Consider the following 17,262-nt stretch of genomic DNA (forward strand, 5'->3'; position numbering starts at 1 on the left):
ATACACATTGAAAAAACTATTAAACACATTTCTTAGAGTAGATGCAATTCGTTAATTAAACTAAATCGCAAATTAGTTATCATGCAGTCCTAAAAATGTCCCGGCAATCGGCATATGATAATGGGTATAAAAATATATACTTTTTATTTTATTATATCCTCGTTAAAGTATAAGCAAAAAAAGTCTATAAATGCGACAGGCTTCGAAACGTCGGCAGAAAATTAATTTTATTTCCATTCGCGTGATCATAAGAAATCATTATTTGAAAAAAAAACATCATGGATAAACCCTAATAGCACATAGGTTTTCAATAAATGTCCTGCGTAATTTATATTTTATCGTCCCACTAGTTTTGTTGACCTCCAGCGTTAAAAATCGAAATGTCAATTGCTACTGTCAAACGAAAGTGTCAAAAACAAAACAACACGATGTTGTGAACCAAAGAAAATACTGCTTTCTAATTCCAAATTCAAATTTATCTACCGTGTAAAATTGAAATAGTGCCATGTTTCTAAAAACTGACATACTAAAGGCGATTTCATTCAGAAATCCCGTAAGACTTCCGTTGTCGTACTGGCTGCTAGTAGGAATAAGATTTGTGCTAACTATTCTGCCGCAGCGCGGATATATACATCCAGATGAGTTTTTCCAAAATGTGGAGGTCATGGCAGGTAAAAACAATATTTTTACAATGATATCTGTATCTGAGATAGGCAATATTCCCGAGTATTATAACTAAGAATCATCGATCTATTTTATGACCCCTGATGAGACAGGGGCGAATTTGGAGCATTTTCTATATGTGGTACGATTTTAATAACGCACTCCAATATTTTAATTACTACTGATATTAGAAAAGTTAATAATAAAGTTTTTTTAAGTATAAGGTGTTTTCTTCCTTAGCATGGAACTTAGACTCCTTCATAGAATGAAATCACAGCTTGAGTAACTTGTCAATAGGTGATAAAAGATTAGTTTTTTATACAGTAATATGTATAAACTAATATTTGTTTACATCTCAAACTATCTTGTGTAAACTGTCATGTGTAGTGATAAGATTACCTGGTCAAACAAATTTGAATTGTTGACAAATGCTATTAACACGGATAAGATATTTTTTAGAAAATAGTTTGCGACTATTTTGACAATGTAATTAGAATATTTAACAAATTTAAGGACACAGGAGAATAAAATTATAATATAAATATTTCATTTCCTTTTTATAAGAAATATCAAGTAGCTATAGTGCTACATTATTCTAATCATAGTTGTGAGAAAATAAATAAACAAAAGTAAAACTATTCATCTTTTTGAATGGCAATAAAACATTATGAAGACACATTTTGGAGCGTATTCATAAAAAATAATAATATAAATCTAAACAGTTCTACAAGGGTTCTGTCATAGCTTGATGGTGTTTAATAAAAAATTTTTTATTTAGCTATTTTTTAATTAGTCATATATGGGTATTTTTTCAGGTGACATCCTTACTGTTGATGTGGCTAGAACATGGGAGTTCAACCCAAATTTTCCTATTAGGAATATATTTGTCCCAAAGATGATATTTGGTCCACCACTACATCTCATAAGACTCACAAACCCATTCACAAAACACTATTTAAATATAGATCTCAGAACACCATACTATCTTCTTGTTATACCACGAGTATTTATCTGCCTATTATCTCTTATCAATGACTACTGTTTATACAGAATTTGTGTATTATATGGTCAAAATTTCAGAAACAGACTGACTATATTTGCAAGTTCATACATAGTCCTAGTGTACTGCTGCAGAAGCTTTTCAAATGCATTTGAAATGATTTTCTTCTCAATTCTCTTATACTTAGTGGCCAAGTGCATGTTCAAATCGGACAATGTAATATACCATAGTGAATTTTTAAAAGAAAAATATAAGGCAGCTACAAATGCCGTTGACAAAGTAAAGATTTTTAAACTGAGCACTCATTTACCAGCTTCATTCGTTCAATCATGTAATGTTAATATCTGCTGTGGTATTTATAGGAATGAACGCCTGTTTTTTCTGGTTGCAGCGAGGTTTAGGGTCTAAGATTGTTGGGTTTAAGGATTTTCATTATAGAATACTATTGTTCATATTAAGTGGTGCGCCTATTGCTGTTGCTAATATTAATTGACTCTGGGTACTATGGGTACCTCACTATGGCTGATATTGAGTCATTAAAGATATCCTGGGACAATTGGGTTGTGACTCCATTGGAATTTCCTGAGATATAACACTGATAAGAATTTGACGGAACATGGTCTGCATCCACGGTGGCTTCACCTAGCGGTTAACGTGCCGCTGCTCTTCAATGTTCTGGGAGTGCTGGCTCTTATAACACTGTCCGTCAATGTGTACAGGTTAGTAATGGTTTGGTTACTAACGGCTATCGAGCTGCCTTCCAGTTCGCATAGACTATATACCAAGTGTTGTATGCCTGTAGTCTTATAATATTAACCTGATGTTTAATAGCAGTATACATGTTACTTACTATCTGATTAATTAACGTAAATGGAGCTAATTTTATGCGAGCTAATTTCATGACAGGATTCGCACACTACCTGCTTAGTAACTCGTACTGTGTTAATAAACCTTATTTTCTGCTAGTCACCACTAGCGACAAGTCCTTAAAATTAATATCGTATTTCAGGTTCATCCGAGGCCAGTACAAAAAACTCCCGCGAATCCAGAGCATCACTGGTCTAATGCTGTTCTCCCTGATCATTCCAGTGGCGTTACTGTCGCTCTTCCCCCACCAGGAGCCAAGGTTCATTATACCCGTCTTGGTGCCCCTGGTCTACCTCTACGGGAATCATCTCCACCCTAACGAAAGCGACGCGCCAAGCACAAGAAAACTTAAAGTAATGTTAAAAAGCATGTGGTATATTCTCAACATACTATTCTCAATATTCTACGGATTCATTCATCAGGGAGGCATATATCCTCTGGCGAATAGCCTGCATCGAGAAATTAAGGCAAATTATGGTATGCACACCCATGTTATTATAACACACAGCTATAGTCTGCCAAGTTATTTACTGCAATTAGAAAGTACGAGTATAGTATGGAAAGATAAAAAGACGGGACACAAATATAGATTAGTCCCCACCACTTTTATACATAGATTTGGATCCCTCCCAGTTAAAGATCTTTTAGTGAAGATAGATAAAGACCTTTCTAATGCTGAAAGTTTGTTACATAAAAATAAAAAGCCGTACAGATTTTATGTAGCGAGTCCTTGCTCTTTAGAAAAAGAAATTCGTTCTGAAGCCAGTAAATACGGTAACTTCGATTTGGTCGAAGATTTTTCGTTCTACCCGCATTTCTGTTCGGAAGCGTTACCTAGTTTTCCGAGTAATCGTGATCAGTTTTGTGTGGCTAATGATATTTTTCATAAAAATGAGTCTCATGCAATAGATCTGAATTTGTTTGATAGATTCCTATGCTTTTTAAAAAGGTTTTGCCTTAAGTTGTACAGAGTACATAGTTTTACATCTTACAACCGCTAAGTGCGCAGCTATTTCTACATAAGCAGCTATATTTTGTTTTGCTCTTTAGTGTTTAGTTTAATTCTGGTTTTTTTTTTTAAATGGTAGATGCCAGATAGTGAAAAGGAGCGAAGATATATTGGGCCTCCGATTATAATCGAGTGTTTGGCTTATATACTGTAATTGTGAATCTCACATTGAAATTATTAACAGCTGATTAAAATGACTTATATATTTTTAAATTATTTAGCAACCATACATGCTCTAAGTTGCAAAATGATAGTTATTTAATTGGATAATAATACATGTAATATTATCAGTTATATTTATCATTTATTAAGTATATGTACAGATTTCGTTATAGGCTTTAATTTTATCTAAATGTAAAAGACAATATACATGTCACACTGTTTTTTTTTTATATCAATCTAAATAATCGTGGTAATTATTCTTTATCTTAATTAATTTTAAGACTTCAAAGTTAAATTACGATTTTCCATAGACGCCTCACAAGAAACAACGCTCGTAACAATGGCTTATGTGTGATTTTACTAAGCATTTATATAAGCATAAATAGTATCAAAATGAGAATGTTTTCGATCCCGAAACTAGCGCTTATGTTTAGATTTGGACTTTAACTCAAAATTATTGCAGTACCTAAGTACTGCAGTATGAATAATTATGAGTATACTACATACTTATGTATATGGATAACATATGCCAATGGTATAATAAAACGTAAATATTATCTGGAACTAATTTTAAAAGATAATTAAGTAAGTAGTAAGTGCTATTGAATAAAAGACAGTTTCAAATATATTACTTATGCTACATTGTGACCTTTTTAGATAGATAAAACTAACGTAAAACAAAATATACTTTATGGTGATATTCACAACTTTTATCTCAAAAGTTACAATGCTTGGCAAATATTATGTAGGTACCTATGTGATATCAATGAATCATTTCCAAGACTTTTTTGTACGTTTACTTATTTTTAAGTATGACTTTGTTTAATTATTAAATTTTATTTCTGTGCTCAAAATGTATAAATCTTTTATGCATTGGTGATTTTATATTCTGTTATAAGATATCTCATTAATGATTTTTAAATGTTCATTATTTGATAAGCATTTTTTGTTCTAACATAGGTACAAGAGAAAATATTATTCTGACTAGTGAAGTGTACCATTAAATCTTATTAGGTACTAAAATATAATAAATCAGAAATAAAATATTCCATATTATGTTGCTAATGCGCAATACTTTACTACTTTGTCACTGAGGCATTTTTATTTATTGTAGGTTGTTCTTCATTTTAAAGACATTTATATAAGTGTCATATTTGTTTAAATACCTATTTACAATAATATAAGTACTTATTAAGTATATTTCCCATAGCCGGCCCTGGAAAAGATGATGAGTTTATTTTTGAATAAGAAAACCATACGAATGGCAGGTAAAATATGTGATGTAAAAAAAATTAAAACTATTATTACGTGGCATTGATTAATTACAGTTATCATTTTTCGTGCACGTTTAATTCGATTTATTCGTACTACAACTTGTCTCGGGGCTGGTTTATGTTGCGCTGCATAGTATAACATAGCATAACACTGAAAAGATTTTTAATGTAAATGATAAAACCGAATGCTTTGGGGCCTTATAAAAAATTGTGGGTAGCAAAATATTTTGTTATATTAATGTATTTGTGTATTTTCTTTACGTCAGGCGTTTTTATATGTTGAATGAATCAAATTTTGAATGTAATTTTAGACTTTATAATTTGATTATATTCCAGCTGTCTAGTCCTCTATACTTGCTCCACGTAAGCTTTTAATATCTTGTGATTAACTACATTCTTAACTTTGTTGAAAATAAAATAAATATACCATACATGTGTTTATTTTCTTCCTACTTTAGAAGACGGTAAATAATCAAACAGCCGAGGGGCATTCCTAAGTCTGTTCAAGTCGTATACACAGGTCTCAGAACACAGCTGATCGAAACGTCAAGATCAAATTGACAAAATATGACATTTAAATTTAAACTGACACTGTCAAAATTCAAAACACGTGGTCACAAAGGTATTTATAAAGTTTAATTAAAACAAAAACTCTGAATTAAAAGTATCGTGCAGGCGGTAAAACTGAAACAGCATGTATTCACAAAAACAAGCTGTGAAAAATTACATAAATAACTCTTTAAAAGTCATTAAAATGTACGAGTGGCTGTTAGATCTATATGTTTTGGTGAGTTTTTCTATCCATAATTTATATTCAATTATTTTGTTTATGACTATAATTAACAATATATAGCTATGCATCATAAAATGTAGAAATAAATCAAGCTCTGAAAAATAAATCAGGGGAATTGTCTGTTGTAATAAATATAATAATGCATTGTTCATTCATTTACGAAAAGCAAAATAACAGAATATTATTTAACAAACTATGGTCAATTTAATTTTGCTGCTTGATGCCTTTGTCCATATTCCTTAAATCATATTGCAAGTACATTACTTAATTAAACTATTTAATGTTTACAGGACTTTTTTGTAGACAACCATTGGGAAAAGTTACCTTCATCATGGCAAGAAAACTTTGACAACTTGGATCCGCAAGAATTAGGAAAAATTCTGTCTGGAAAGCCATCAAATCATGTATTTCCTCTATCGTTTCTCGCTTTAATAAATTCAGTAAAGGCTTTCAACATACCTAGAAATAGTAACTACAAAATAACACCAGACAGTGAATGTACTAACACAGATACATGTAAAAGTCATCCAAGGCTAAAAAATCTATTTTTGAAACATGTAAAATTAAAAAAAAGACATGAGATAAGCTTAATGGCAGATGTAGTTACAAATATTGCGAAAGAAACAGATTGTAATGCTGTGATAGATTTTGGATCTGGTGTAGGACATCTGGTGCGGATGCTTGCTTATAAACATGATGTATATGCAGCTGGGATTGAGAGCCAGGGCATGCTGACCGAAGAGGCTAGGTCAGTACCATTGGTATGTATATAATAAAATTAAATGTTTTAAAGTACATTAATTTTTAATAAAAAACTAGGAAAACAACTTTTGATTTCTATAATATTTGCAATGTTGTATTAAATTTAACACTGGTCAATCATAATCATTGTATTCTAAAACATAAGATAAAAATATATTCAAATAACTTTTTTTCAGAAAACTTGATTTAGAATTGGAATATACAGCCAGCAAGCATCTTTCGAAAGAAGCAGTTATGAAACTGATCCGTCCAACACATTTTAATGTTACCCTGTCATGCCACGACCAGTTATGTCACTTACCCCTTGCCAGCACAATGGAAAACTATGGACTTATTGGTCTACACCCGTGTGGAGACTTAGGTCCTCTGTTGCTAAGGCATTTTACTGCTTATGAACATGTCAAGTTTATTTGTCTAGTTGGTTGTTGTTTTATGAAGTTGACATGTGAAGGAGAAAACTGTGGGTATCCAATGAGTGAGTATGTCAGGGGAATGGACCATGGCCTTTCCTATGTAAGCCGAGAGATAGCTTGTCATGCTATTGAGGTATATGCTGAAAGGCTGATGAAAGGCAATTATGAAGATCTCAAGGTGAATATTTATATTTAGTTGCTGTTAAAGCATGGTAGTTATATAAATTCCTATTAATTGTACAAGCATTCTAATTGCCATAGGAATGTGTTTTATTGAAATATTGTTACAGTATTTCGAAATTTTTTGATTTATTTTATAGCCAGCATTTAAGAACTAACACATATTAAGCATAGTAATATTTTTTTAAATAGAATGAAAACACAATTTCCAGGTTCATGCATACAGGGCCGCACTTGAGAGAATCCTTGTTACATATGACCCACAACTAAAACATTCTCCTGTCAGGAGCGTCAAGCACTCAGACACAATGACTTTTGAGAAGTAAGCTATGTTAAAATTTTTACATTTGTGTGCTTGCAGAATAATGTACTTAACTTTGTCATGTTCCACAAGTGAGGAACCTAATTTATATGAGAGCATATGATTTTATTTCTAGTAACATATATTTTAGGTTTGTAGACTTTTATTAAGCTTGAGTGTTATCTAATTTGTCGAAAGATGGTCTTAATTATGTAACCATTATTGAATCACTAAAAACCTTTATGAAATCTAAACCATGAAGCGACCAGGTTTTTGTATATCATAAAACTAGCTTTTGCCCGCGGCTCCGCCCGCGTTATAAAGTTTTTCAGGCTAAAGTTTTCCGTTATAAAAGTAGTAGTTTCCCGGGAGCCTCTCAAACTGTCTCCATACCAAATTTCATCTTAATACGTTGGGTAGTTTTTGAGTTTAACACATTCAGGCAGACAGATGCAGCGGGGGACTTTTGTTTTTATAATATATTTTTTTAGAACTTTTTAAGAGGAATAATCCCGTCATACATCATTGTTGCATAACTTTAATCGTTTACGCAGCGCACGCAACGGAAGCTCTCAAAACTAATAATTTTTCCCCGTTTTTGCAACATGTTTCATTACTGCTCCGCTCCGATTGGTCATAGCGTGATGATATATTGTTGGGCTTCGAGTCGCCCTTGCAGAGTAAGCGTGGAAAGTAAACCAGGTTTTCCGTAGAATAGGAACTTATATTTTCAATAGAGTGAACACATTAGACAACCGTATTAGACTAGCACACATTGCTTAGTAACAGTACATTGTTATTTCATTCCAAATACAATAATTCAAAAGATACATACTGTTACACGGCCAGTTTACATAACATTATTAAAAGGCTTTGTATTTCGCTATGCAAACCTCAACACGCCCCCTCAAATACAAAGTCTTCAATTAAAATTAAATGAAACAAATAAATAAATCCTGCAAGTATAAAAATCTTAACAAGATTTAAGACCTATACCGTCTATACATTTATAATGTTTAATGCTAGGCAGCGGTTTTGTTAATACATCTGCTATCATATCGGTAGTGGCTACATGTCCCAAACTTATTCTTTTATTATCTTTTAGAACCCTCCTAACAAAATGATATTTAATATCGATGTGTTTGCTCCTAGCATGAAACACAGGATCTTGGGCAAGGAAAATCGCAGATCTACTATCGGCATTAAGGGATATGGACGCATACCTTTCAAGCCCCAATTCGTTGAGTAAACTTTGTAGGTACAATCCTTCCTTAACAGCTTCCGCAAGACTGACATACTCCTCCTCGCAGCTGGATGTAGCAACAGTTCGTTGTTTACGCGACATCCACGTGATGCCAGCACCAGCTAAAGTAAAACATATCCCGAAAATGACCGTCTGTCTATAGAACAACTCCCCAATCTGCATCGCAGTATCCTTTCACGAACTCACCAGTTTTCTTATACACCAGTCCGTAGTTTATTGTTCCTTTCAAATAGCGTAAAATCCGTTTTGCCGCTTTCCAGTTTTCTTGCTTAGGATTGTTACAGAATTGTGCCAGTTTCACCACAGAATTTGTGATATCAGGCCTCGTTGCAACACTTAGGTACATCAATGAGCCTATCAATTCTCGATATGGCCAATTCTTAGCCTTTTCATCATCACATCGTTCTATTTTACTACCATTACTAATTTCCATAGGTGTTTTAATATTATTCGCATCTTGCATATTATATTTTGTTAATAATTGTTTACAATATTCTTCTTGCGACAATGTAATGACGTTGTCAGTTCGTCGGATGTCAATTCCTAAAAATATTTTGCTTGACCATAATCTTTTAATTCAAACTCCTTCCTTAGTTCATTTTTTAAAACGAGTTATGCGCTCTTCTTTTTCCGACGCTATAAGAATATCATCTGTAAACACAAGTACAAATAAATGTTCGTTACCTTGTTTTCTAAAATATAAACAGGGTTCATTTAGACTTTGTGTTAAACCCATTTCCTTTAACTTCTTATCGAGTCTTATATTCCATTGCCGACCAGCTTGTTTTAATCCGTATAAGGATTTTTTAGCAAGCATACGTCGCCACCAGTGTTCAAACTTTCAAGCATTTCTTTAGCTCGTTTAATTACAAAGGTTTCTCGCCCTCATTGTATATCAGTTTCATTAACGATTCCTTCAACAATTTTGGAACTTGCATATAAATTTCTTCGTCTAGATATCCATTTAAGTAAGCCGTATTAATGTCTACCTGATGAATCTCAAGATTCATCTCAACAGATAAAGCCATCAATAGTCTAATGGTATCCAACCTTGCTACGGGCGCAAACGTTTTATCGTAATCAACTCCGAATCGTTGACTGAATCCTTGAGCAACTAGTCTTGCCTTTTTCACAGTTGATTTATCCACATTTGTCTTGGTTGTCAAAACGTATCGACAGCCAACAATATTTCTATTTGACGGTCTACTAACGACATCCCAGGTGTCTTTTTGTATCAGACTCCTTATTTCAGATAGAATCGCTTCTTTCCAAGCTGACCGTTCGTCTCCTTGAAGAGCCTCTTTTAGCGATATTTCCACAGAACCTGCAAAATCCATGCAGTCTCCAAAAGTTTCTTCAGCTTCATTTTCTATTGACTGTTCTGGTTCTTCTACTTGTATTGGTTCCGTTTCCACAATACCTTCCGGCTGTTCTATTTGCACCGATTGATAAACTTTTCTGGGACGACCTACTCGGCCAATACGTAGCACTTTCGGTCTCCCGGTACCTCTGTTCAGTACTACACCTCTTGTTTGAGTATCACATTCAAGCGTTTTCGAGCTTATACCTATTTCTTCTGGATCTCCTTTCTCAATTGACTCTAGTCTTTCGGTGACCATTTCCGGTTCCATAGATATTCTTGTTTCGGGCATTGCAAAGTTTTCCGTACTCTCTTTTGCCTCAGACTTTCGATCAAAAATGATATCAATGAATTTCTTGTCATTGTAGTCCATATTTTTAATATCATTAGTGATATTTGATCCATCTTGTAGTATTTCATTTTCAATTTCTTCAGTCTCATAGAATTTTATATCTCGAGAAATCATGAACTTTCTCTGTTCCGGTATCCACACCCTAAATCCTTTTGATGTCCTAGGATACCTTACAAACATTCCTAATATTCCGCGAGAAGCGAACTTATCCTTACTTGGATTCTTATCAAGTACATATACTTTTGCACCAAACTTACGTAGATAATGAATTTTGACTGGTTTGTTGAACCATTTTTCATAAGGGATTTCGCCACCTAAACTCCTAGTGGGGCAGCGGTTCCTTATGTAACATGCTGTATCTACGGCTTCAGCCCAAAAGCTCATAGGTAACTTGCAATCCAGAAGCATGCATCTAGCCATCTCGACCAGCGTTCGGTTCAACCTTTCAGCAACTCCATTTTGCTGTGGTGTCCGAGCTACAGTTAATCTCCTCATGATCCCTTCTGATTGCAGAAACTCTTCAAATTCGGCGTTACAGTATTCACCGCCGTTATTGGATTGAAAATATTTAATCTTCGATCCTGTTAAATTTTCAACATAACTCTTGTACAGTTTGAATGCATCTAGAGCTTTATTTTTAGATTTCAGAATATATATCTCGCACCAGCGGGTACTATCGTCGATAAAAGTTATAAAATATTTACCACCCGTCTTTGATTCACATCTCATTGGGCCTACAATGTCAGAGTAAACGATTCGCAATTTTTCATTGCATGGACCATTAGATTCACCAAATGGTAATGCAGACATTTTACCTTTAGCACAAATCCCGCAGTCACGTATCATGCTAATATCGTTTACATTCACATTTTCACCCAATTTTCCTAATAGTTTGACAACATCCTTTCCATTCAGATGTCCCAAACGTTTATGCCAAGATTGTAGATTTACATTGCGCTCAATTATGGCATTAGCAGCTTCAAATTCTTCAAGACAATATAAGTTACCCTGACGGTATGCCGTCAACTTAACTTGACCATTTTTATCAAATACCCACGCTAAGTCGCGAGTGAATTTGACATCGTAACCATTTTCAGTAATTTTGGCTACAGAAACCAAATTGGTTCTTAAATCCGGAACATAGAGTGTGTCCTTAAACTCGATTGTGCCTACGGAATTGTCACTTAATGCCGATAGTCTAACTACGCCCTTACCTCGGACTTCTGCGCTCATGTTAGTAGCTAGCTTCAATTTACCTCTGCTTTCTAGTAAGTTACCACCAAATTTGTGTACATCATTGCATAAATGGGACGTGCAACCAGAGTCCAATACCCATCGCTGCTTTTGAGAATCAACAACATTACATTCATCTAAATCTGAAACATTTAAAGATGTTAGTTCCTCATCTACATTATAACTAAAATGTTGTGGTTTTGATTGACATTCCGAAGATATATGCCCTGGACGATTACAACGATAACAGCCAAATACAATAATTCAAAAGATACATACTGTTACACGGCCAGTTTACATAACATTATTAAAAAGGCTTTGTATTTCGCTATGCAAACCTCAACATATATAGCCTATAGCACTCCAGGAACAAAGTGCTATCCAACACAAAAATATTTTTTTCAGTTCGATCTGATAGTTCCTGAGATTAGCCATTACTGCTCCGCTCCTATTGGTCATAGCGTGATGATATATACCCCATAGTACTCCACGAACAAAGAACTATCCAACACAAAAATATATTTTCAGTTTGAACCGGTAGTTCCTGAGATTAGCCATTACTGCTCCGCTCCTATTGGTCATAGCGTGATGATATATAGCCTATAGCACTACACTAATAAAGAGCTATCCAACACAAAAGAATTTTTCAGTTCGAACCGGTAGTTCCTGAGATTAGTCATTACTGCTCCGCTCCTATTGGTCATAGCGTGATGATATATAGCCTATAGCACTACACTTATAAAGAGCTATCCAACACAAAAAGAATTTTTCAGTTCGAACCGGTAGTTCCTGAGATTAGTCATTACTGCCCCGCTCCTATTGGTCATAGCGTGATGATATATAGCCTTATAGCACTCCACGAACAAAGGGCTATCCAACACAAAAAGATTTTTTCGGTTTGGACCGGTAGTTCCTGAGATTAGCCATTACTGCCCCGCTCCTATTGGGTATAGCGTGATGATATATAGCCTATAGCACTCCACGAACAAAGGGCTATCCAACGCAAAAAGAATTTTTCAATTTGGACTGGTAGTTCCTGAGATTAGCGCGTTCAAACAAACAAACAAACTCTTTAGCTTTATATAATAGTATAGATACTTTATATTTCAGGTACTGCACATTAGCTGTTGAGAAATTAAACATGCCAATGTTGTTTACACCTGAGGCTCTGTCTTGCGGCGCCTCTGACCTGGAGCAGTGGCGTCGAGTGGTCACGGTGTACACACTACGGCTAGCTGTCGCGCCGTTAGTCGAGACATTGATATTACTTGACAGGGTCCTGTATGTTTTAGAACAAGGTAAATGTATTTCTAATGTAGAATTTGTAGTGCTCATTTGTAATGTTTTTTGGATATGTAAAATCTTGTCCGTTGCCATGATGGTGAAACTTTAAAAATATTAAGAATTGTATGAAGTAAATGTTTCAGTTTAATTAGTCACTCCAAAATTGGTCACTCGTAAACATGTTATGTTAAATTAATTTTTGGTTTTTAGTAGTTTTTGAAGGATACATTTTTTGTGATTTTTTTTTTCATGATATTTATAATAACAATTTTATATTATAACACTTTATTTATAAAGACAAAATAAAATACACAGACATTCAACATTTAGGTACACATAAATATATCTTGTATTTACATACAACAACAATAGTGTTTGACTAGAAACATCAATTTATACTAATACTTATTTAATTCTAAGCAATTTGGCACTTTACAATACACATCTTATTTTAAGAATAGTGATATAACGGTTATAATATAAAGTTAATTCCTCATTTGCCATGTACCCTGTTGACTAGCAAAGATCTTTCATAATATTTAACCTTCTGGTGGTTTATGGTCCCCCTTAATTCCAAGTTAGGGTACATTTCCCAATATCACTATTCTTAAGACAGAATTTGTCTTAAACTACGTTTAGGAGTAGTAATAATTGTTCATAGGAATTGTGTCAGATTTGGCCTTGCGCCATGATATGATTAGGCTTTTATTTCTCTGGATATAAAGATAGGGGGCCCCATTCCATCTATGGGGGCAAAACCGTCTTTTTGCTATCACGGACATTCTAATCGAAGGACAACTATCTTTGGTGGTTTAGGTAAATAGAGGAGTTTTCGGTGCTTTTATCTAGACGGAATAAGACGCCCTGACCTTATTTGAAAAAAGACAATATACTTATCAATTTAATTTCTTTTTAGTACTATTGTATGTTTTAAATATGTGATGGGGTACCCCAAAATCATATTACAACAGTATGACTAAAATGTGTAGGGATAAAATAAATGCACCTTTTAGTAGTAAAAAATATTTCAAATAAAAAAGCTTTTTTATACCTTAGAAGATAGAATTAATTTGATCAAATAGGTTCTAACTAGAATATATTTTAGGGAAGAGACATGTAAATATTTATACTAAAGGCAAGTAGATAGGTATAATATTATGGTTTTCGAAATAGGTTGATAATTATTACAATGTGTAGTATTTTTTTAAAATTATTATAAATGGGAATTTATTTTACAATAACCTAGACGCATATTTGAGTTTATAAGATAATTCATTTTAAAGACATCATTTTAAATGGGATACAGCATGAACATTAAAATATAACTTAAACAGATCTCAAGTGAAATATATATTATTAGGTCACATAGAAAGTTTGATAGATATTTTAAGACATTTTCTATTTAATACCGCACAGAATTAACTTAAATCTTTAAACTATTATGTAATATAATAAATGTATGTGAGGATTATTCTAATTTATTTTACTTTTCAGGTCTGTCTTGTGAAATTCGTCCGGTGTTTGACCCAAAATTGTCGCCAAGAAATCATATTATTATAGCGAGAAGATGATTGTGGCTAAATGTGCTGTGCTTTGTAAATAATGCATTTGGTGATCCTTAATAAATTATTTTCATACTATAAGTGATTTACATAATTACATAAATACTCCTTGCTTCGTTAGTATTTATTTAGAATAAGAATTTTATGGATATCATTTAATAAATTAATATTCTAGAAAGTTTTATCGAACGGCTATGTTTGATTTCGTTATGTTGGAATCATTAGAAAATAGTCGATATTGGGCACTGAAGTATTTACCCCATTGTTGCTCATTCCGAGCCTTGCAATTTTCTATTCAAAGAACATAATTATCTTTTACAAATAATTTGCCAAGCTGAAACGATAGATATATGTCCCTACAATTTTTCGAATTTGTAAAATCTATAGACCAATCCGTACTAGGCCAGCGTGTAAGAATAAAGCAAGTCATCTCGATAAAGGCCCGTGCCCAATGTCAGAAAGTACATAATACATTGTACTACACGTAGTTATCATTATTAAACACTTATTTACTACGACTTATTAAAAATGCAGTTGAATCACAGTGCAGCTTTAATGACATTTTGCAGACGTATTAATTTCCAGAACTACCTACAATATAATGAGAGTAACGTATTATAAACTTTACTGGCACTTAAAATTATAATACTTTTTGAACTATACCTACAATTGATATTGACAACATCGAATTATCCTAGAGATATTTATACATATAAATGCTTTCACGTGTTCGTGCGATCAGGTGCGTATAATAAAAGTTTTTACGGTGATTTCTGTACAGTTTAGGGAAGGGATTTGTCCGTTATGTACTTTAGACTCGTCAAAAAAATAAGATCTCTGTAGGACCATAAAAACATACCTATAGATACATACACATACAATTAGCGACTTTACAACACATAACAAATAAGTAATGTTATCTAATCTATTCTTAAAGATTTCAAGACACATTCGTTGAGACGATTCACTTTAGAAATATGCACCTATTGTTAGTTACGATTGGTTACTTCGGCTATTTACTATAAATAATACATTAAATAAACCTTTTCATAGATTTAGGATCTGTTTAAGGAACTTATTTAATAATAAGAAACTAAAATCACTATTTCATATGAAATACGATAAGTATTTTTATATTACCTTTTTAAAAACTACCAATTAAAGTGGTCTTTTGCAATCTGAGTATAGGAACAAAAATGAATAAATTACTTAAAAATATAAGACAGGGGCCGTAGCCAAATTCAATTCTACAATCGTCAATGTTATGACGCTAGCCTATGTCATTCCATAAATATTGTATGGAATGACATAGGCTAGCGATACGCTAAGACATTTTTTGTTTTTTTATAAGCGCTAACGATTGTAGAAAGCCATCTTGGTTACGGCCATATTCGTATTTAGTCCGGCTACAATCTACATATTGTAGAAGGCGAAGGAAAACATCGTGAGAAAACCTGTATATCTGAGAAGTTCTCTACAGGACTTTTGTGGGTGAGTGCAGTCTACCAACCCGCACTAGGCTAACGTGGCGGACTAAGGCCTCATCCTTCAAAGTAGTAGAGGAAGCCCGTGCTCAGCAGTCGTACAGTATAAAATACGGGGCTGATATTATAATTATTTATTATTATACGAGTATACTATAGATAAAGAAATAAATAAAAATGCAAAGTATTGAAGTTACCCCATAGTTTCTAGGTTCTCTACTGTAAAATGGGGTATAGTTAAAAAACCTACATAATCTATACATTGGGGTTATTTAACAATACTTGGAGTAATTATTGAACCCAATTTGGCTGTTAATATATCTGTGCTTCAAATACTTTTTTTTAGAAATATGCACATACTTAATACTGGCCACTAAATACACTCAACAGTCAGATATATTAACAAAGAAGTGATTAAACTGATATATCTACAAGTCATGGATCTTGAGTCTATCTACAAAAGGCTTCGGCCACATCTATACCAAAAATATATATTTGTGTAGCACAGAAACATTTATTTCAGTGCAGGAATGGCGATGCCCATTGTACCGTAATCGACTCTGCATTACGGAGGGTGTTGCAATACAAAAAATATTTGAATCATACTGACTGATGGATCTAATATTTATAAGAAATTAGAGTTCAACTACAAGACATAAAGGAACATGTTAGATCACACTTCAGTTTGTGAGTTCTCTGATAGTTTTGGACTAGGTACCTAAGACTTATGATAAAATTAACGATAGATCAATATAATTTTATTAGAATATCCTTTACAATACTATTATAAAGTCAATTCCATTAACAAAATAGAGCAATTGGTATATTATCATTCCGAAGGTTCTTTTTCTTCCTTAAAAGCATTTTATTTCGTAATGATGACCTTTGGAAAAGAAAGCATTCCCATTTCATTCCAAATTTATTACTTACATTCGATTGGAGCCTGTATGATATAGTTCTTAATCGGTGTCAATGCCATAAACGTGGACCATCATTTCAATTATTTAAATGCACTCTGCTAATAATAACTCAATTTACCCCAAACCATTTGCTCAATACAACGGGTAAAGCCGGGTGTTCACATGTAACAGTGACATCACGCGTTGGCTGGCGGGTGCGGCAGCATCGGCGCGGGCTCGTCGTCAGAGTCGTCGGAGTGCACACGAGTGAAACGCCTTCGTTCCAACAACCGCCGTAACTTGAACTCGCCGTGGCTGTACTCCCACCGTCGGCGCGTTACCCCTTTGCGGCCTATTATGGATATATTTATAATACCAAATTTTCATTCTAATGTTTCAA

At 33.6% G+C, this 17,262-nt stretch overlaps 2 protein-coding genes across 2 annotated transcripts; both read left to right on the forward strand.

Moving 5' to 3' along the window:
- Positions 1-242: 242 nt before the first annotated feature.
- Positions 243-5,241, forward strand: LOC115448549 (GPI mannosyltransferase 4). Its single transcript, XM_030176011.2, is given in 6 exon segments — positions 243-671; positions 1,479-1,978; positions 1,980-2,134; positions 2,136-2,238; positions 2,240-2,382; positions 2,673-5,241. Coding segments are annotated over 6 exon segments (1,926 nt in total). The 5' UTR covers positions 243-505; the 3' UTR covers positions 3,532-5,241.
- A 288-nt stretch (positions 5,242-5,529) lies between these two features.
- On the forward strand, positions 5,530-14,560 carry LOC115448555 (protein RRNAD1). The gene is made up of 6 exons (XM_030176024.2): positions 5,530-5,762; positions 6,059-6,516; positions 6,707-7,121; positions 7,336-7,445; positions 12,744-12,931; positions 14,412-14,560. The coding sequence occupies exons 1-6, from the start codon at positions 5,670-5,672 to the stop codon at positions 14,486-14,488; spliced, it is 1,341 nt and encodes a 446-aa protein (XP_030031884.1). The 5' UTR covers positions 5,530-5,669; the 3' UTR covers positions 14,489-14,560.
- Positions 14,561-17,262: the final 2,702 nt, after the last annotated feature.

The sequence above is a fragment of the Manduca sexta genome, chromosome 25 (assembly GCF_014839805.1).
Source record: "Manduca sexta isolate Smith_Timp_Sample1 chromosome 25, JHU_Msex_v1.0, whole genome shotgun sequence".
NCBI classification, from domain to species: domain Eukaryota; kingdom Metazoa; phylum Arthropoda; class Insecta; order Lepidoptera; family Sphingidae; genus Manduca; species Manduca sexta.